This window comes from Mus caroli, chromosome 14, assembly GCF_900094665.2.
Source record: "Mus caroli chromosome 14, CAROLI_EIJ_v1.1, whole genome shotgun sequence".
Taxonomy (NCBI): Eukaryota; Metazoa; Chordata; class Mammalia; order Rodentia; family Muridae; genus Mus; species Mus caroli.
In genome coordinates, this window is record NC_034583.1 from 91,941,522 (window position 1) to 91,962,293 (window position 20,772).

The 20,772-nt window shown below is 42.3% G+C and overlaps 1 protein-coding gene across 9 annotated transcripts in view; it reads left to right on the top strand.

Moving 5' to 3' along the window:
* Window positions 1–20,772, top strand: part of Lmo7 (LIM domain 7) — a 206,428-nt gene that overhangs the window by 48,579 nt on the left and 137,077 nt on the right. For all 9 annotated transcript variants that reach the window (XM_021181949.2, XM_029469225.1, XM_029469229.1 and 6 more), the window contains one exon: window positions 17,801–17,871. In XM_021181949.2, coding sequence (XP_021037608.1) covers window positions 17,801–17,871 — 71 coding nt within the window. Of the gene's footprint in view, window positions 1–17,800; window positions 17,872–20,772 lie in introns of those variants that run through there.

The following is a 20,772-nucleotide window of genomic DNA, read 5'->3' on the forward strand; positions in this document are numbered from 1 at the left end:
AAGCTCTCCTCTTTCAGGGAAGGTGCACAGTTATCTGGCGTTTGAACCTCCTCCTGGCCGAAGATGAAGGCCCAAAACAGGATATTTCTGAGACGCTGTGTTGCTTTGGCCTGTCACAGAAGCCGTAGTTTCAGTAGTCCACACTCTCCCCTGTGTAGACTACTTTCCTTGGAGTCCTGAAACCAAGATGGCTACTGCGGATCCTGAGGCAAAGGTCACCCAGGCTGGGTGGACACCTGTCCTCTGGCCAGGAAGGTGGACGGTTGTCTGGAGCCCAAAATGGCGCCGTCTCAGGAGCTCTGTGGCTCTCGCCTGTCCCAGAAGCTGCTAGCCTCTGTAGTCCACACTCTCACCTGCAGACTGCCCACCGACGAGTCCTGGAACAAAGCTGGCTCCCACAGAACCTGAGGCAGAAGCCTCCTGGGCTGGCGGACACCTGTCCTCTGGCCTGAAAGGTGGCTGGTTGTCTGGAGCCGAAAATGGCGCCGCCTCAGGAGCTCTGTGGCTCTCGCCTCAGCTCCAATCATTTCTTAAAGCCCCCCACCAGCCTGAGAGGAAGATGTCAGTGTGAGTCCTTGGGGTCATTTACATTCAAATCATAGGGGCTTTCTTCATCTGCATAAGCACTGGCTGCCTTTTCAGCTCTTTTTGGAGAGAAAGCTGGCATTAGATTTCTACTCATTCAGTCTTGATCTTCCTGTTAATAATGGCTCCATTTGTACAAGTCTGTACAACATTATTTCTTTTAGGCCAGGAGGAAGCAGCGGAGGACATTTCTGAAGGTTCAAGAGAACATTCTTAGAAAGGTCACCTTCACCTGGGGGATGGGACTGCCAGACTGGTGTGTATGTGTGTGTGTTAGGCAGAGTTCCCTATAGCTATACTGTGTAAAAATGACCTCAGGACGTGGGACTAAACACTCTATCTAGTCTGGATAGGATACTAAGTTACTGACATTTCTATGAGTTGTGGGGTGTGCCATCCCTTGGCAGGTGGGCCTGAGCTGTGTAAGAAAGCCAGCTGAACTTGAGCCGCAGAGCCAGCCATTAGGTGACAGCCATTCTGACTTCCAGGGCACTCTCCAGCTCCTGTCTTCACCTTTTCAACCCAGGATGGAGTGGCTGGGAGCTGAAAGAAACCCTTTCCTCCCTAGGCTGCTTTTGCTTATGGTGTTTATCACAGCGACAGGAAAGCAAACCATAACGGTAAGAAATTGTTTATGTGTTATGTTTATAAATACTTATTTTAAGCTGCAAGTAAAGCCAAAGCCCGAGATTTCATTTTAGATTTCATGAATTCCAAGTTTTGATAAATATTTCTTAAATAGACTCTAAGCAAAACTGGCAGATTTTTAGAAAGGCAGTTACTGAGAAAAAAGACTTTCAACAAATCTCTCCCCACCCCCAACCCCCACGGATGTCTCTGTGTATCCCTGACTGTCCTGGAACTCACTCTGTAGACCCCACTGGCCTTGAATTTAGAGATCTGCCTGCCTCTGCCTTCCAAGTGTTGGGACTAAAGGCGTATGCCACCGTGCCTGTTTTAAATAAAACTTTAAGATATTAATTATTGGTGGTGAAACTTAGTTGTTGAGCATGTGCATAACTCGGAAGAAATTCTTAGTTCAAACCAGGATAGCAAGGGAAAAATATTTTTGGTTTAGATAATATCTATGGCTCTATCTGGCAGACCTTCCCGCTCCTAGACTGCATGTTTGGAGTGTCAGGCATCACGCTCACCCTCTGATGTGTCCTGTGTAATGGATGCTTGTTTGGTTTAGCTTAAGAATGGACTGTTTTAGTGTAGGGATAGATGCAGAGCCTGTGTGCTCTTAGCATTTCAGATTATTTACTGTTAAATGTGTTTACTCTCACCCGGGGCCGTCCTTGCAGCAAGCTAATGTGTGTCAGCCTTAGTGGCCACCCAAGTGAAGGGGTCTTAGTCAGACTGGTTGATACTTGGGCTCCTGTTACCACTTCACCTGCTTCCACCCTGGATTTTAGAATAATTGATTGAGGTAAGCTTCCCATTTACCTTGTTCCTTATTTTATCTATCTATCTATCTATCTATCTATCTATCTATCTATCTATTTACTGAGGCAGTGTCTTATATGTTGCTCTGGGTATCTTGGAACTCAGTATGTAGATGAAGCTGGCCTCGAACTCGCAGATATCTCCAGCCTCTTCCTCCAAGATGCTGGGATCAAAGGCCTGGGTTACCACACCCAACTCAGATACTCTTTGTCTTTTTGAGAATCCAAGGCTTCTGTGTTGCCTGTAGTCTTTCCAACTTCCAGAGGGCCTATGAAGTTCTAGAAGCTTCTAATTCCATGACCTTTGCTTCAACTTCAGCTACGTTCTTCTGTGCTCTAGTTGGCTGTAGTCATATCCTGGAGAGTCTTTCGCATCGTTAAATGATTGAGTTGTCCCCTAGCTTAACTCAACAGCTTCGTCTTCACAGTACTCAGCTCCTCTCTACTGTCTTCCTTCCGCTCTGTGCCGTGGTTTGCCCAAGTCAGGATTCTTCAGATATTCAGACCATTCTCAGATGGATTTCTTGTCCTCTTACATCAGTTTGGGAAATCTCCAAGTGTTTTTGATATCATTTGTATCTTTGTAGGTGATTAATTCAAACATTTTTGACACTTTATTATGTGTATGTGATGGGTTTTCTGCACTTTCATCCTGTATCTCCCCCCCCCCCATCCCTCTTTCCTACATTACCCCTGTGACGTCTTCTTCTTAAGCCCAGACCCTCAGTGAGAGGTTGAGCCTCATACACCTCTCCTTCATGCATGCTGAAATGGTGATGGGCCAGTCTTGCTCAGGTCTCCTGCAGGTAACCATAGCTGCAGTGTGTTCGAGAGGGCAGTGGTCATGTCGTTTGTGTCCAGAAACCACCGCTTTGTAGCACTCAGCTTCAACCTCTATCTTCAGTTTTGTTTTTGGGAACAAGGCTAGCTTAGAAGCCATTGTCCCCAGCCTCCTGAGTGCTTGGATTACAGGTAGGTGCAAGCATGCTTGGCTTAGACTAGGTCTTGAATGATCTCAGAAGCCTGTGTGTTAAAGATGTGCTCACCAGAACCCTGGTGTTTGGAGAGGTCTTTAGAGGTAGGTTTTAGAGAATCATTTTGGCATACTGACTCCTTCTTTTACGTTCTTTGCTTCATGACTGTGAGGGGAGTAATTTGACATTACTATAGGCTCCTTCCTTGTGCTGCCTTGCCACACCCCAAACAACTGGGGCTCATGGGGTAATCCAAAGTGAGCCTTCCCTCATTATACGTTAATCATCTATCGCTAGGGTTTCACTATAGTGATGGAGCACTGATGACCATCTTGTTTGGTTTATAGAAGCTAGAGTCCACAGGATGCAGTATATATTCTTGTAGAAATCCATCTGCCCATTGTGAATTGCCAGTGGGTTGTTACTGTTTAGTTCTTCTCATCATGGTGGTGAGCACTAGGGATCATTTAGTGAATGTAGTTATAATGGTGGGTCAGGTGCATGCTTAGCCTTATTATTATTATTATTATTATTATACTGTACTGGAATTAGTACAGTGTACCTTAGGGTCCAGCAGCATAATATTCATATTCATTATATAAACTATTATGGTTCTCATCTCTTACAGGTTTTGACTCCACAGCTTTTCAGACTTGCCGTATTGTACAAATACAGGCGAGTAAATAATGAAGGGCACTATGAGGCTTTGTGCAGCCCTGACATTTGTTCTATTTTTAGGCTATTTCTGGACTCTGGGCTTTCATCATGCCGCTATTAGGAAATTCATCAAACTTTCATATTGCCTGCGCGGGGCTCCATTGTCTGTGGCTGCCATCTGCTCCGCTCGGGGAGGCATGATGATTATTTCATGTGCTCCTGCAACCCTCCTGTCTTCGCTGCTCTTCGGAGTTTTCATTCTTTGCCTCTGTTCTCTGTTCCCGGGTGTAGGAGAATGGCCACTTTTCTGAGGAGGAGGGAAATTGCTGTAGGTCTTTGCTCTCTCTCTGACCATTGCCGGGTTTTCTGTCCCTGTCTCTCTCCGCCTTTGTCTCTCTTAAATGGTTTCGCCTGAGCCAAATTCAAATTTTTAAGGACTTAAAAGATTTAAAAGTGAATCGCAATCACCTGTTGCACGCGTACTGTGGTGCGTGAAGATCACCTGACACCTCATGGCGATTCCTGACTTCAGTAAACTTTTGGTCTGGGACAGAAAAGAGTGGCCTTAAGAATGATGAATTAAAGCTATTGTAATTTCTGGGTTGCTGGCTTAGTAACTCAGGGTCTCAGAAGGTGCTGGGAGGAAAGGGTTGATTCAGGAACATCGGTCTTTGGGGAGACCGTGGAGAGAGGCTGTTTGAACTGTGGAAATGGAGTAGGGAAAGCACTGAGCCTTTAGGAAGGTCAGAGTTTATGGGTCGATGTGACTTTGGGAAAGCCAAAGCAAGATGGCTATTTTTAAGGAGTACAAAGTAGATTTTTGAAAAGTATTCAAGAGACAAAAGATGAAGGCCGAGCCATCCTTCCACCCATCCATCCATCCATCCATCCATCCATCGATTGGAGGAGCCTGCGTTCATATCTGCGCCAGATGCAGACTAGAACCTGAGTGGGCGGGGCATGTGGCCGTGTAGCAGCGAGGAAGGACAGAGCCTCCGAGGCTCGGCTCCAGTTTAAGCAATGCAGAAAATGTAAATCCTAGGATTTCAACAGAAAGTGAGGTGTGTGTGGCTCTCTGAGGACTGTTCACCCAATCGGGTTGGAGGTGAGGAGTGAGGCAAGATTCTTCTAGATGACATACTCAGCTGGCAGAGTAAAGTTGAGGCAGAAGGATGGCCTCCAAGGACGGGCCAGAGCTAGATGACTAACACAATTTGCCTCTGTGAGAAACATTTGTAAGGCAGGTGAACCCCGCCCCAGCGTTTGACACAAAGAGTTGTTTACAGCCCAGGTGAAGCATATCACCCTCTTAGAGCTTTCCTCATTAACCAAGCCCTCCGCTTCCCATCCAGCCCCACCCTGCCACGGGCCCGCCCAATTCGGATGCATAGTCAACCCAGGATCTGAACTGCCTGCCACGTGGTAATGCTAGGCCGGGGAAGCAGATCTCTGTGTCAGCCCCAGGAAAGTCTCCTGTTGGGGGAGGGAAATTGTCAAGAGGACTGAGAAGACTCTCAGAAGTCTTAAGTTTGGCATCTGAACTCTTCTTATGTCAGGATTTCTTTCTGTAAAAATGCGTATACATTTGTAGCCTTGAGGATTGAAGCCAGGCCTTCACCTATACTTGGCTAGTGTCGTGGCATTGAGCTATCTGTCAGGCTTCTCTTAAAATTACGGAGGATCGCAGATCTAGAAGTAAACTGATTCTCTTCTTTAATATACACACTTTTACGTACAAAGTGCCAAAATCGATCTGAGTGAACTAACAATACTCCCGTGGGAACACATTAGAAGCCTTTGAATCCTTAGTAAAGGCTACAGTTTTGTAGTATTATAAAAATATTTCTCACTTTCACCAAATACAACCTTATGTTGTGTTTTAAACCTCACAACGAGCTGTTTTGTTGAAATTCTTTTTAATAATGTGCCTGGATCCAGTCATTAATATTTAGACTCCTGCAGTACTGAGAACATACCAGACAGTGGCAGCAAAGAGCAGAGACGGATTTCAGGCTTTGTTTCGTTTGTCCTCTGAGGAAGAGTGCTGTAGAGGTGACAGTTTGGTGCAAATTTGTTCTCTCATAAGGAAGCCCGAGGTACCTGTTTAAAATCAAACACATACCAGCGGAATCCAGCCTTCTTGGCAGGTCCTAAGTCCTTCCCATCCAAACAGTTCGTCTTGTAGTCATATCTCAGCGACACACAGAGTCAGAGGAGAACTTCTAGGCCAGCCCAAGTCATTTGAATCAGAGAAAGGCCTGGGAACTTGGCTGTGTTTCACTAGCTCTGCAGACAGCGAGTCTCTACACTCAGTTTAGAGTTGACCAGTGAGTCCTTCCTATGGAACGAGCATCATGAGTCTATGAGGCGGTGTTCACAAACCAGGCAAAGAGACAAAGGGCAACAGGAACATCCCTCCACACGGCTGTTCATCACTCAGGGCCAGGCACTCTTGGTTATGACGTAATGCTGTCCGGATACTGTTCTCCATTTTCAAAGAGAACTTATAATTCTCAGCATACTGCGTCAGCGTTGCTAAGGGAGGTCACTGGGTTTCCTGAAGAAGGATTCCTAAGGCCATCAGTATTTGGGGAAGAAACCCAATTAATCAATGTCTATGGGGTAAGTATATGGTACATTATATGTCTTAAGTAAGCTCCAAAATGGTGTTTAAAATTATTCTCTAACTTTTAAACAAATCACTCTAGTAAGGACAAATAATGCTAGTTCTTGGTCAAGGATATTTTAAATTAGTAAGTTAAGCTTTTGAGGTGAACTGGAAACGTGATTGAGATCTCTTAAGGCTCAGAAAGACTCTAAAGGAAAGAACTTAGCATGTAAGTTGCTTGAGGAAGGGATTTCTTCGTAGTCCTGTTGTTGGAAGTGTGGTTCACTCACAGAAGACAGCTAGTGGGAGTTTGTATACCCAAGAGCTGGGGCCCTATTTGTTATACTTTTAGGTTTGTTTTAGATCTCCTGTATTGAAAACTAACAAAGGAAGTTATGAAAAAGATAATAAATGGACAGAAGAGATCTTAATTCTGTGGAATTGTTACCCACAATGCAAAAGAGACACACTGTGACCTTTTTTGTCTGGCTTCTTTCCTTCTGCTTATTTCCAAGAATCATCCAGGCTGTATCGTGTATCAGCACTTCAATATTTCACTCTATGATTTTAATTGTAGTCAATTTATTCATTCATTGATAAGTTTTTTTTTGGGTGGCACCCACTTCTTTTGGTTAGCATGAGCAAGGCTAAATAAATATAAACGTTTGTGTCTGATATTTCATGTGGAAAAAAGGTTTTCATTTTCTTTGAGATCAAAGTAAGGATAGAATTGTAACTCTCTCCTTGCTTCCTGGAATTCCTTGTTGAGTTGGCTACTGGGAGCTTGACAAGTAGATTCCGGAAGAACTGTATCACTGTTGACCAGTGCCACAGACAAACTTAGGAGTAGACATCCATGAAGAATCGTGAGTGGGATGTTTATGTCACAGACATATGAACTCTGTCACTCGATGCCAAACTTACGCTGAAGAGTGAACTGTATCATTGTCACCAAAGGGTAGACCTCTCAATTTGAAGTCCATATAGAACTAAGTAGTGACTCTTTATCTGAAACTGTAATGTAGCCACACCATTTCTGAAAATGAATGTTTCCCACAGTGATGATTCTCACGGGAATTCACGGGGAGCTAAGCAGGTCGTTGTTGAGACTTGTTCATGTGTGTGAGACATTTCTGCACAAAACAACAGCATCTTTTGACTCTTGAAAACCCATGATTATATTAAGCATTATAACTATACTTGAAATATTCTGATAATGGATGTTCACATCCACTTATGACTTGTATACCCACTACTTAAAAACTTGTTGATCTGGAAAAAAATAACTCATGCACTAGTCAGGGCTTTGGGGAGACTTTTTCATGAATACTTTCTATCCACTTGCAACAGTTTAAATTGGAGTATGGACCTATGTTTGGAGACAAAATTTATTCTTTATAAGTAGTAGGTGCTAGCAAAATAGACATGTTTAAGAGGAACACATTTGGGGGTTTGCTGTCTTCAGAGACCTTAACTTGTGGCTAACAGGGCTCCTGTAGTCTTGGCTTTTGTGTCCCAAGCAAATTTATGCCTACTGTCAGCACTGGAGGGAATCTTCCTGTCTTGTAGTTTCACTTAGTCTAGTCCTTCCCATTGGTGTTTATCTTTGGGTTCCATCCCTACAGCCACTTAGAGCGATTAGCTTGAACTATAAGATTAAAGTGGATTATGGCGCTTGGGGTGTAACTTGTCCTGCATCAGAAATTATTTTACTTCTTTTCTTTGCTCAAGGAATGTAGCCTAGCTGGCATTTGGCTCCATAATGACTGAATGAGGACCTCAAGTGTTTAGACTCTTTCATAGTTTTGCTGTTTCTTTCCCTGTGTGGGCCCGCGGGCCTGAGGAACTTGCACTGGGAGGTGTAATTTCTACACCCACTCTTAGAGGAAGGTCTTGAAGAGGGCAGTGGCTTTGGAAAAATTTTTAGACTTGTGACCACCATGAAACATTGGATTCTGTTTAGAATTGGTGATCTGTGCAATTCTGATGACCACAGACTTGGAAGACTTGTGAGTTGGCTTTGGTTTTGCTATCAGATGATATTAGTATTGGCAGAAATAGTTCTGGTACATTCCAGAATATTATGTAGTACAATGCCAAAGCTTAATAGAGGCTAGTGATTGGGGAATCATGCCCCTCAAAACTATGTTATTTGCTGAATATACAATATCATTTCACCAATTCACATGCTACAATTCAGAGACTTAACCACAGTTCACAGAGGTGCCTAGCCTTAAAATACCATTTTGCCCACACATTTCAAAACAGGGTTAGATTCTTAAAGGGGAAATGAAGACAGTTTATTTTTTTATTAATTTTTCAGTAAATGGACAAAATAATTTGTTTATTTAGAAGACAGTTTACCTGGGAAGCTAGATTCTAGTCCAGGAAAACTTTCAAATTAACAGGTCTACCATGGTACAAGCTCTCGTTTAAAGGGTTATTCCCACCTACCAAGGGTGTATCACCAAAGTGTCTTAGTTGTGGTTACTGTTGCTGTGATGAAACACAATGACCAAAAACAAGTTGTGGGGGAATGAGTTGATTTTGCTCATACCTCAAGGCAAGCCTATCACTGAGGAAAGTCAGGACAGTTATGGAAGGAGGAGAGGACCCGGACGCAGAGGCTGATGTAGCTGCCATGGAGGAATGCTGCTTACTGGCTTACTCCCATTGCTTTCTTAAAGAACCCCCAGGACCACCATCCCAGGGGTGTCCCCACCCATAATGGGCTGGGCTCTCTCCCATTGGTCACTAGTTCAAAAATAAAATGCTTCCTAGATTTGTCTCCCTATAGCCTGATCTTCCAGACGAGTTTTCTCAGTTAGCGTCTCCTCCACTCAGATGACTTCTCTCAGATGTCAAGTTGACCTAACAAGCCAGGACACCAGCGTGACACCAGTGTTTTTCCTAGACCTTGGTTTTTAATTCTTGAGCAACTGGCAGATCTAGGATTTGTTTCTCACCTGTGGGAGTTGTTGGCTATGTGAGTTAAGTGAGCCTTGGAATGAAAGCTGTGTCTTTCTCCAAAACCTAAGTCACCTTCTTCCCCTGGAGATCAACCTCATGTAACCCAAAGCTTTATCTTCTTGCCTGGATGTAGTCCTAGGAGGAATAATTGGATTTCCCATGAGTGCTGAGCATGCACGGGTCAGCTGCATCTTAGCCAGGGAGAAGCTGAGTGACATAGAGCCTGTGGTAGGGACTGGGGTGTGTGAAGCATAGGAGGTAGGTTCCTCTCTGTACTTAGAGGTCACCAAATTGGATGTTCAAAGCTTACCGACTCAAGTCTCAATGTCAGTACATTTTCTGTAACTTAACTTTTCTTTATTTGTAAACTGGGGTATATTGGTTACTTTTCTGCTTGTTATAGCCAAATTGGTATACTTTTCTGCTTGTTCTGACAAGGAAGAACAACTTAAAGGAGCAGAGATTTATTCTGCCTCATGGTCTGAGGGGATTCTCTTCATGGTGGTAGGCTGTCAATGCAGGAGCTTGAGGCTGCTGATTTGTACCTTCGTAGACCTGGAAGCAGAGATAGGAAGCAGGGAAAGCTACAAATGAAAAGGTCTCACACAGTCATCACTTCTCCTGGGGAGGCTGCATTTCCTAAAGAGTCCACAACTTCCAAAAACATCATCTAAGGACCATGTGTTCAAACATGTGAGCCTATGGGAGACTTTCCACATTCAAGGCATAAAGGCAGGGAGGGTGATGGGCCCCAAAGCACAGAGTGAGAATAGATCGGCATCAAATGTGCTTGGTTTGTACTGAGGGAACCAAGGTCAGAAGAAATTAGGATGCTTATTTTCCTTGTCCAGGGAGTTTGGGGCCTCCCATCTAAGTATCTCTGATTCCTATTGCTTCTTTGGAAGGGAGAGGTGCTCTTTGTGAGCATAATTTACAAGCTAAGAAATATCTTTTTGGGGGGGAAAAGTTAGCTTTTCTAACACAACAATAAATAAATTGACTTTAAAAAAGGAACGAGGTATGAGGTATTTGAATTATATTTTTGTCTAATGTGTCCTATGAGCCATCATCCTTGTATTTGTGAGTTTTGGGCATGTGTAGTTAAAGAGATCTGTCAAAATTACTATATTATAAACAGCAATAGATTGACATGATTCCTGGACCGTCACTGGAAAGTGAGTTGTTTTGTGGAGTCATGGGGATATGCAGTGGTTGCTTCCAAAATGGAAAGGGGGGTGGGGTTGGACTCATTGCAATTCTAGAGGCGACTGAAAGGCTTGTTAGCTCCTTTTGTACCTAGTAGCCTGCAGCTTCTTCTTGTGGAAGGGCTCATCTCCTTAGGAGGTCATTCATTGCATGCAAACATTCTGTTATCACCCAAATGGAGAATGGAGGCACACCTGTCTTTTGTGAATGGTTTCATGTGGCTTCCAATGCCAAATGCTCATTGGAATTGTATCTTAAAGGACCATAATCTAGTAGCCGCTAAGTCAGTTGTGAGGTGAAGATTTGTAATCAGCTGTTAGCGGAAGTGAGGCTCATAGCCTAGTGTTGGCCAGCAAATGACCCCCTCCTTTCCCTTTCTAAACAAATGCATACACACCCTGTTTTCTGTGGCCTTGACTTACACAAAAATACAGAGACAGCCTTCAGGATTGTAGACACTTTTCAATGGCATCATAAGATGATGTGAGAGGTCTTAAGGTATGAGCTTGCTGCCGGGCATTTAGTGGGTGTTTTGCAGATAACCAGACAGACATGAAATCGTCTTTGAAAAGTTTCTAGAATGTTTGAGTTTAAGTTCTACGGTTCATATGGTCAGAATTAGAACTCAGCTATGAAACTTTGGGGCAAGTTGTTGCTCAAATTTGGCGAGAAATCTTATTCACGGAAAGGATTAGACTAAGCCCATCAGCCAGACTAGAAAGGTTTCAAAAGGTAAATTTGTTGAATTTAGACATTTCGTGACAAAATAATGCTGGTTTTGAATGCTTACGAACTTGACAGTTGCTGCCTCTGTCATTAGCTAATATTTTCTTCCACAAGATTTGCCCTTTAAAAACTCCCTATTAATGGCTTTGGAGGCTACAGGTTGTTAGACAGGTTTCTCAGCAGTGCTGTGCAGAGCGTGTCCTGGCGCCAGCTCTGTCCCTCCTCTACTCCATTAGCTTAATTATGACTTTCAGCAGGCATCTCACCCAGGAGCCCCAGCTTGGATCTGTGACATCGTGGCTTCCTTCCAGCAGGATGGCCACACAGCACATGAGGACACATGCCATCCTGCAAGAAGGAGGAGCCTGGGCTAGACTGGGTGCCCTTGTGCTCTAAAGCAGGCTAAATGTTTTCAGGCATCTTTTGTGCGCTGTGAAGAAGTGAGAGCGCATGTATTTCTTTCCTTTTGATAATCAGGTGTTTGAGCTGTCATTTAATCAGGACCATGTGGTGTGATGTGAGACGGGTCTGAGTTTAAGCCCTGTCTTTGAATGAATATGGCCTCAAATTATTTAAGGTGATATTGACTTGAGAGCGAGAGAGAGAGAGAGAGAGAGAGAGAGAGAGAGACAGACAGAGACAGAGACAGAGACAGAGAGACAGAGACAGAGAGAGAGAGAGGGAGAGAGAGAGAGAAAGACAGAGAGAGAGAAAGACAGAGAGAGATTGTACAGAATGGAAGGTGTGGCTAGCCACAAGGGGATCACGCCTGTTTGTTTTGACTTTTGATAACTTAAGTGGAAAGCCTGTGGTCTCTATTTACTTAATCCTATGAATCACAGCCTCATTACGTAAAATGTATCACACCTTAAATAGCTTACTAATGAGTAAGGTTCACAATCTTTGAAGACCCAAACGACTAAAACTGCCACACAGGTTTTTTTTTTTTTTTTTTTTCAGAACTCTAATTTCTTCCAAATATTTTTTTTTCCTAATGTAACGATGGAATCTCATTTGAAAGTATAATTTAATTTTTAGAAACAAACTGCCTTCACCATGCTATGAGATGTTTTATAGATCATTATAATTTTTACAATGTTTCCAGATACGGAATTGATTTAGTAGCTTTGGAGTCAGATTCTTTCTTTAAGTAAGGAATATTATGTTAATACCTTGCAAATTAGACACTCATTTTCTCTGAGAAAGCTTTTTCTCTACTGTGGAAGGCTCTCTGGCTGGCTAGCAACTGCAGTAATAGCTATGTGGGACTGCTGAACCAGATGAAGGCTGTGGATATCTTGTGTATCATCTTATTTAATTCTCAGCCTGACTCCACAGGACACATGGATACCTTCAGTTTCCATTTCACAGATGAGCTCAAACAGGGAAGCGGTATCTACAGTCGGGAGTTGGAACACAGGCTCATGGGTGTCAGAATTCTGACCTGGCTTTACTTGGGCACCTGTAGATGTTGGAAAGTGAATTTAAGGAATGCAGCTCAGGTGGTCTCTTGTATTGAAAGAAATTCTTACTGTAAATGTCTGCTTTCCTTTGTTTGAAAACTCACAGTTTTGTATCATTTTGCTTTAGTTCTTTAGGCAGGGTTATAGCTGACTTTACTTTTATATGGTTGTACAAATTGCTATTTTAAAAGTCAGTCAGTTTTCTTTGGGTTTCTGAGATAGGGTAACCAGGTAACCAGTACATAGCACATATATATATATATATATATATATATATATGCTATATACTGGTTTTATATATATATAACAGTATATATATAACATATATATACACACACACACGCATATATATAATGCAAGCTTTCTTTCCTTCCTTGTTTTTCCTTTTTTTGGGGGGGTTTCTGAGACAGGGTAACCAGTTCATAACATATATATATATATATATATATATGTGTGTGTGTGTGTGTGTGTGTGTGTGTGTATATTATGCAAGCTTTCCTTCCTTCTTTTTCCATTTTTTTGGGTGGGGGGGGCTTGAGACAGGGTTTCTCTATGTAGTCCTGGCTGTCCTGAAACTGTGTACACCAAGCTGACCTTGAACTCCACCTGCTTCTGCCTCCCGAGTACTGGGATTAAAGGTGTGCACGTCCACTGCCTTTTCTAATAGTCATAAAATACTTAGAGAAGGATCAAGTATTCAAAAAGAATTCTCATTGTATAAAATCTTCTTGTATCAGCATTTTATTTTCATTCTCTCTCATACACACACACACACACACACACACACACACACACACGCATACATACACACAAACACACATGTGCGTGGGCGGGCGCACGCACGCACACACACATGCACACATGCACTCAATTTGTGTTAGGACAATGCATCTTGTTGAAGTCAGACGATTAAAACCTTTATTTTTTTAAAGATTTATTTATTAATTTTATGCATGTGAGTACACTGTTGTTGTACAGATGGTTGTGAGCCTTCATGTGGTTGTTAGGAGTTGAATTTTTTTTTTTTTTAGGACCTCTGCTTGCTCCAGTCAACCCCACTCACTCTGGTCGGCCCCCCTGGCTCTGGTTAACTCTGCTCACTCAGTCCCTGCTTGCTCTGGCCCAAAGATTTATTTATTATTATACATAAGTGCACTATAGCTGACTTCAGACTCGCCAGAAGAGGGCATCAGATCTCATTACAGGTGGTTGCTGGGATTTGAACTCAGGACCTTCGGAAGACGAGTCAGGTCTCTTACTCCCTGAGCCATCTCCACAACTCCATGATTAAAAACTTTAAAGTAAAAATCTGAGTTGCTCTTTATGCTTTCAACACGTAGGAATTGATTTTTGAAGGCATAATGGTGACGTACATTAATTTAGACTTCTAAAGTCTAAGTAGCTGGAACACAGTGAATTACTCATTGTTTATATCTGCCCACCACTTCACCATCTGATGCACCTGTCACTCTCACTGTACGCCCAGGAGCTGCTGTTGGGTTTTAGAGACTGTTGTGTTGGGATGCTTTTTTGCAAAGTTCAGCTTCTGTGCTTCACATTTCTTAGTGGTAAAATAGGAAGAAGAGGAGGAGGAGGAGGAGGAAGGGGAGGACTGAGTTAATGAGCTACATAGATATTGAGAAACTACCCATTGTAACAACTGGTGCCTTCCTCTGCCATCTTCTGTGACATGTAGGAAACCCAGGAATTTGCCTATGCCTGATAGAGTCCAACTTCTGTTGACAATTGCTCCTTCAAAATTAATTTGTTCATTACAGACACCGGTGATTGTTAAAGATATAAAGCAAATAAAACCTAAAATAGCTCTTATTCCACCACTTATGAATAGTTGTTATTGGTCTCGTTCTGCTCTATTTGTACGATGCTTTCTTATAGAATTATAGAAAACGTTTTAAGGATTATTTTCAAGAGATAAATCTACCTTTATTATATGAGTTGAAATTTTGTGTATCTTTCCTGGTGTGTTTATTTATATGTTATCTATCATGTTCTAACCAATCTCCTATTGCTGGGTAATTTAAGATGTTTGCAACTGTCATTTATTATTATGATATCATACAACTTGTTTTGTATGTCCTGTGTGGTTTTGTCTTAGTGTAAGTTCCTAGGTCTGCTCACTCTGGTCTGAGGCTGTACAGTCTTCAGACGTTTAAGATTGTGTGTGTGTGTGTGGGGGGGTTGCGGGGCATGTGTTCTTTATGCATACTATAATGGCCTGCATGTAAAGCTTCGAGGACAGCTGTGGGAGTGGGTTCTCTCTTTCCACCATGTGGGTTCTAGGCATCAGACTCCAGTCATCAGGCTTGGCTGCAATCACCTCTACCCACTGAGCTATCTGTCTGGCTCCAGCTTTAAGACTTCTGATACACAAAATAAACTGGCTTTGGGGATGCTGGCCTTCTTTAGTTACTGAGCCTGCTAGATTTCCATGTCCTCGACATACAGATTATTATTAAAAATCTTTGACGGGGGGGGGGGGGCTCGTGACATGGCTCAACAGTTGAGAGCTCTTGATACTCCGCGAGGGGACCTGAGTTATACTCTCAGCACTCATATCACTCAGCTCCTAATTACCTGAAAGCCTAACTGTTGGAGACCTGACACTCTCCTCTGGCATGAGTGGACACACACACACACACACACACACATACACACACAATACACCCATGAACATATACATACATAAATAGAAAAATGTCATCTAATTCATATAGTCAGGCTATATTTTTATAAGTGTAATATAAGTAAAGTATGGTTTTATCATTGTTTAAATTTATGAAAGATTGAGTGCATTAGTATTTTGCCATAGGAAAAGGGGCAGAAATCATATAAGAATTTTGTCTTTCTGTAATATTTTTTTATGTTCATTAACAAATTATGTGTGCATGTTCATTCACCATGTGTATGCAGTTCCTGTAGAGGTCAGAAGAGGTCACTGGAACCCCCTGGCACTGGTGTTACTGATGGTTATGAGCCACCATGTGGGTGGTGGGAATCGAACCTGATCCTCCAGGAAGAGCAGCTGGTGTACCTTAACCGCTGAGCCAATTTTCTAGCTCCATTTTGATCATCTTTTAAAATCAGCTTCTCTGGGTTGGTGGAGTTTCTGAGTAGCTCTATTTTCAGTGCCTCAACTTTATTCAATAGTATTCTAGGCATAATCCAGTCTGGCTAGGTCTTAAATTATTGGAGTACCGACAAGTGGTAAATGCAGGATTGAATCATGTCATGGACAAGGTGTGCACTCTTTGGGTCCTGTCACTCCATACCGTAGAATATCTCAGCCTTTACACATGAGTGGGCAGGTAATTTGTTTTCCTGTTTCAGATGAAGAGATGTGGGTGACAGGTGGTTTCATGTGTCTAAGAACACATAGCTCTTAGGTAGTGGAAATGGGGTTGAGTTTAGCTATGTGTGACTCGAACCCCTTCCCTCCTTTCTTGGCACACTGCTCTCTGGACCGGCCCATGCACTATGGTGACCTCTATCCATTGGTCTCCTGGTGTTTGCAGCTCACAGCCTTTCTTTCTTCAAGGCCTCCACTTCCCGTCTAGATTGGCTTGAGAGTGTCATGGCCGTCCTGTGCTTCTGAGGGGTTAGCTTTCATTAGAGACAATGATCCTGACTGTGTTCAGCATCTCATGGATAGGAGAATTCCTAAAGAGTGAGCTGCTGCGGGGTTTTCCTTACGTGAGTCCACCCTCACTTTGAGTTCGTTTCTGATCTGTTTATGGGGGAATATCTGGAATTGGTTGCATAGGTTATCTGAGCTAATCCTTGGGTGGGCTGCTCAAAATAATTCCCAAAGGAGTACATCATTCTATCTAAGCCAAATGCTATGCCTTTACATCTCTACTTACGTGACTGAGCTCCTAGTGGGAAGAGTTATTTGTTTTTTATTGTTAATCTTTAGCCCAGTGTTCCTAGCAGGAACAGACATCAAGCTCATGCATAGTTGTCTGGTTCTACTACAGGTGATTGCTATAGTGGGGAGGACCCTCTCCTTCTTCCTGGGTTTGAGGCTATCACGGCCTGGCCAGGCTCTTATGAAACCAACAAAGTAAATTTCTCTCTCCCCCTCTCCCTCCCTCCCTCCCTCCTTTCCTCTCTCTCTCCCTGAGTATAGACCCACAACACCATGCTTTGCTCTGGTAACTTTGAGTAGAAAGGGGGCTGTGGTTTTGTCATCTAACGATTCAGAATTAAGAGCTCTAGGTGAACTGCAAAGGCAGCAGCGACAGTGGGTTAGGTGGAGCGTGGAGAACATTCCACCATCATGTGCCTGATCCCTTTAGCTGACCTGGGATGCAAGATTCATGACTTTCAAATTCACGATTCCAAAAAATGTATTTCCCCCCAGAATGGCAGGTAGGACAAGTATTCCTGCTGCCAGCTGCTGAACACTTGTCTGGGGGTGGGGGTTAGAGGTAGCTGCTATTTAGTTTTGTAATGAAATGAGGAATTTAAAGATGGCATTGAGGAGCTGGAGAGATGGCTCAGTGGTTAAGAGCACTGACTGCTCTTCCAGAGTTCCTAAGTTCAATTCCCAGCAACTACATGGTGGCTCACAAACATCTGTAATGGGATCTGATACCCTTTTCTGGTGTATCTGAAGACAGTAACTGTGTACTCATGTACATAAAATAAATAAATCTTTTAAAAAGTGGAATTGTAATCAATGATGCACATATATAAATGCTATTTCAAGTTTATATTATAATTGTGTGCATTTACTCTTAGTGGAGCACCCATTGTTTCTTTTATAAATACACTGGAAATTCAGTTTAGTTTTTAAAAATTATTTATTTTTTGAAATTATAATATAATTCCATCATCTCCCCTTCCCCTTTCTCCCTTCAAGCCCCCCTGCATACCCTTGCTACTTTTGAAATTCATAGCCTCTGTAACTTTTGCTTACCATCCTACAAAATGATTATACTCGAGGAAACACTTGCGATTTCTGTGTGTTTGTTCATAGTAAGAAGTTGTAACACAGACTCGTACACAATTTCCTATGAAGAATGGCTTTCGGTGCTACGTGCAAATCGTCAGATTAAACATTAAATGCTTATTAGTCAATAAAATTGTAAATTTGCCTTGTTTCTTAGCCCCATTTAATTAGTACTCAAATCTGTCTTTCAGGCTGTAACTGAGAAGAATTTTGAAACAACGGATTTTCGAGCCTCTCTAGAAAATGGTGTTCTGTTGTGTGAGTAAGTATTTCAGGCCTGCTCCCTATAGTCACAGCCTTCTGCCCTTAGTCCAAAGTGAGATTCGATCCCTGCAAGCTGACACCTCCATGGTGTGAGCCAGTAAGGAAGGGTTTATCGGTTTAGATATCTAAAGATCGTGCCGGTAATATATATTATTTTTAATTAGTAAATAAACATGAGTCTGTTATTGCTTTATGGGTAGATCATTGAAGAAGAAGCTGATTATATCTGACTATAACTTACTTGGTATATAATTGCCTCATTATAGAAGATCCCTTCCATCCGTAAGACATGATGGTCAGAGTAGCTAATTTATCCTTGAGGTTCAAGTGGAGTCATTGCATTACCTAAGTCAATCTGAGTCACTGACTATCTATTCAGTTAGTAGGTACCATTGTGAGCAATATTCTAGACTGCGTTTACCAGACGCTAAATGGGCTGGTGCCCTGAATGACAGTATAGGGTCCACCTAGTTTGCTTTGTGCTTGCGTCTCCAAGTGGCTGCTTAGTACAGTTAACCAGATAGGTGACCTTTGTCGGTAAGAGCAGGCCTGTGAGGGGAAAAAAATTAAATCCCGGAGGAAAGTATGAGTTGCAGAAGTGAGCAAATAAATTATAAGAATGTTCTTGAGAACCCACCCACATTCTTTGAAAGCACTTGATAATTCCAATCTAGACTCTTATCCCGCAGATATTTGTGGAATCTGTCTGCATGGAAACTCTGGGAGTGGACTACTGGAACCTAGATGTGTTCTTTCCTTTGTGTGTGTGTGTGTGTGTGTGTGTGTGACAGGGTTCTTTTGTCAGTATGTCCTGGCCTACAGGCTGCATAGATGCTTTTGCTTCTTCTCCCTGTGAAGGGTGCCGTTTGCAGCGAAGGTTCCAAGTGAAGGGGTTAGATTCTTTTCCACCCTGGACATTCACACGAGTGGCTCAAGTTTTATTCACACTTACAAGTGATTTTTAGTGCTTGAGCCTGACTTTCCTCATCTGTGAAGTAGAGATCCTGGATTTCGATCTGCCTGATTCCTGGTGCTGCCATGACACAAACTGTCATTGACAGTTTAGGTTTGCATAAGCTACGGAACTTGCTATAGGTATAAGTTAGGAAGATGGCCATGGGAGCTAGCGTGTTGCTAGTTGTCCAAACTCCTTTGTTTGAGAATATTAATTCCTTAATTCACTCCATATGACATGACTGGAATTAAACCAGTTGTGCTTTATAGAAATGTCAACTTTCTGTGGTTTCACCCAGGAGAAGCCCTCTCAGGGCCACAGTTGAAGTTGAAAGGACATTTCTCCTCCTCACTCTCCCATGTGCTCACAATCCTTGTTGAGTAATATTTAACTCACTTAATTGGCCTGGTCAAGTGGTTGGCAGAGAGGAAATGATCTTGATTTAAAAATTGTGTGATTTAAGTGTTTTCTTATGTGTTCAAAAGATAGAGGAGAGAAAATACCTGTAAGTGTGTGATCGAACACCGCCTTTGCTCTGAGTCTAGCTGCTTAAGGGTTGACAGGAAAGCACCCATCTGTGGATGCAAGGCTCTGCAGTCTTGCGGAGGAATTAGATGGCATTGTGCAGAATGTGGAGTTTTGTTTAGAGTTACGAGAGTAGGTAGTGTAAATAGATGCTCTATTTAAAGAAGTCCTGTTGTAGGTTACTTATTTCTAGTGATTAGCCATTGCTCAGAATAACTTAGGAATCTATCCTGTTGAATAGGGCTTCCATAAGTATGTGAATAAACATGTTTAATGGTGGTACCTCTTGTGCTTTTTTTGTTTATTTTTTTGTTTTTTATTATTTTTACGTGCATATGTGTTTTGACCAAGTCTTTTCCCTAGTCTCTCATCTCTGACTCCTCCTACCCTCACTATTCTCTCCTAATTTCATGGCTTTTCCTTTGTTGTTGTTTGTTTTTGGCTTTGCATCCCGTTGTTCGTCTAGTGCTACCTGAATGTGCATGTGTGTAGGATTACTGAAGCATGGGTAAGCTCCGAGGAGTCGCATCCCTGAAGAAAACAGACTCTCCCTTTCCAAGAGCATCAATTGCCAGTAGTTCCTCAGCCAGGGTGGGACTTGATGACCATCTCCCAACTCCATGCCTGGATTTTGTCTGGCTTCAGCTTGCACCAGTCTTGTGTATACTGTCACAGCGGTTGTGTGTTCATATGAGCAGCTACTCTGCAGTATTTCCACTTCTGGGATACTTTTTTTTTTCCCCTCTTCTTGGGTACTCCCTGGGTCTCAGAAGAAGGAGATATGATGGGCATGTTTCATGTATGGCTGAGACTCTGCTGCAGTCTCTGAGTCTCTCACCTTTGACTGGTTATAAGTCTGTTCACTGTAACATGTCTTCTGTATTTAACCACAACTTATGAGCATCTCTGGCTCTGAGTGTTTGGAAATGATTTCCAAAAGCTACTATTTATTTCTCCCCAGGCTAAGATGAGCCTGGTAAGATATATATCATTACAAGGGAAAATATCCAGAGTTGACTAGAAACGCTGTTTTGACTCAAACAAATTAGAGTAGAAATAATTTCTGCATTAATCCAAACTAATACAAATTAAAATAAATTTAATTTCTACCTTAATAGTGACAACAAAAAGTTTACTTCAGGCATATACATTATAAATATATGCTGTTAATAAGGGATATATTTATATAAATGTATATATGTATATACGTATGTGTGTATGTATGTATCTAATTGCTATTTTTAGCATCCTCAATTTTTACCATTAGTGAGTTTCTTACTATTTTATCTAGTATTTTCAGCAGTTTTTAATCCTTCAATACCAAATTGTTTTCCACAAAGTGTTATCCCACTTCCCTACCCACCCATTCCCATTCTTTTGGCCCTGGCGTTCCCCTGTACTGGGGTATATAAAGTTTGC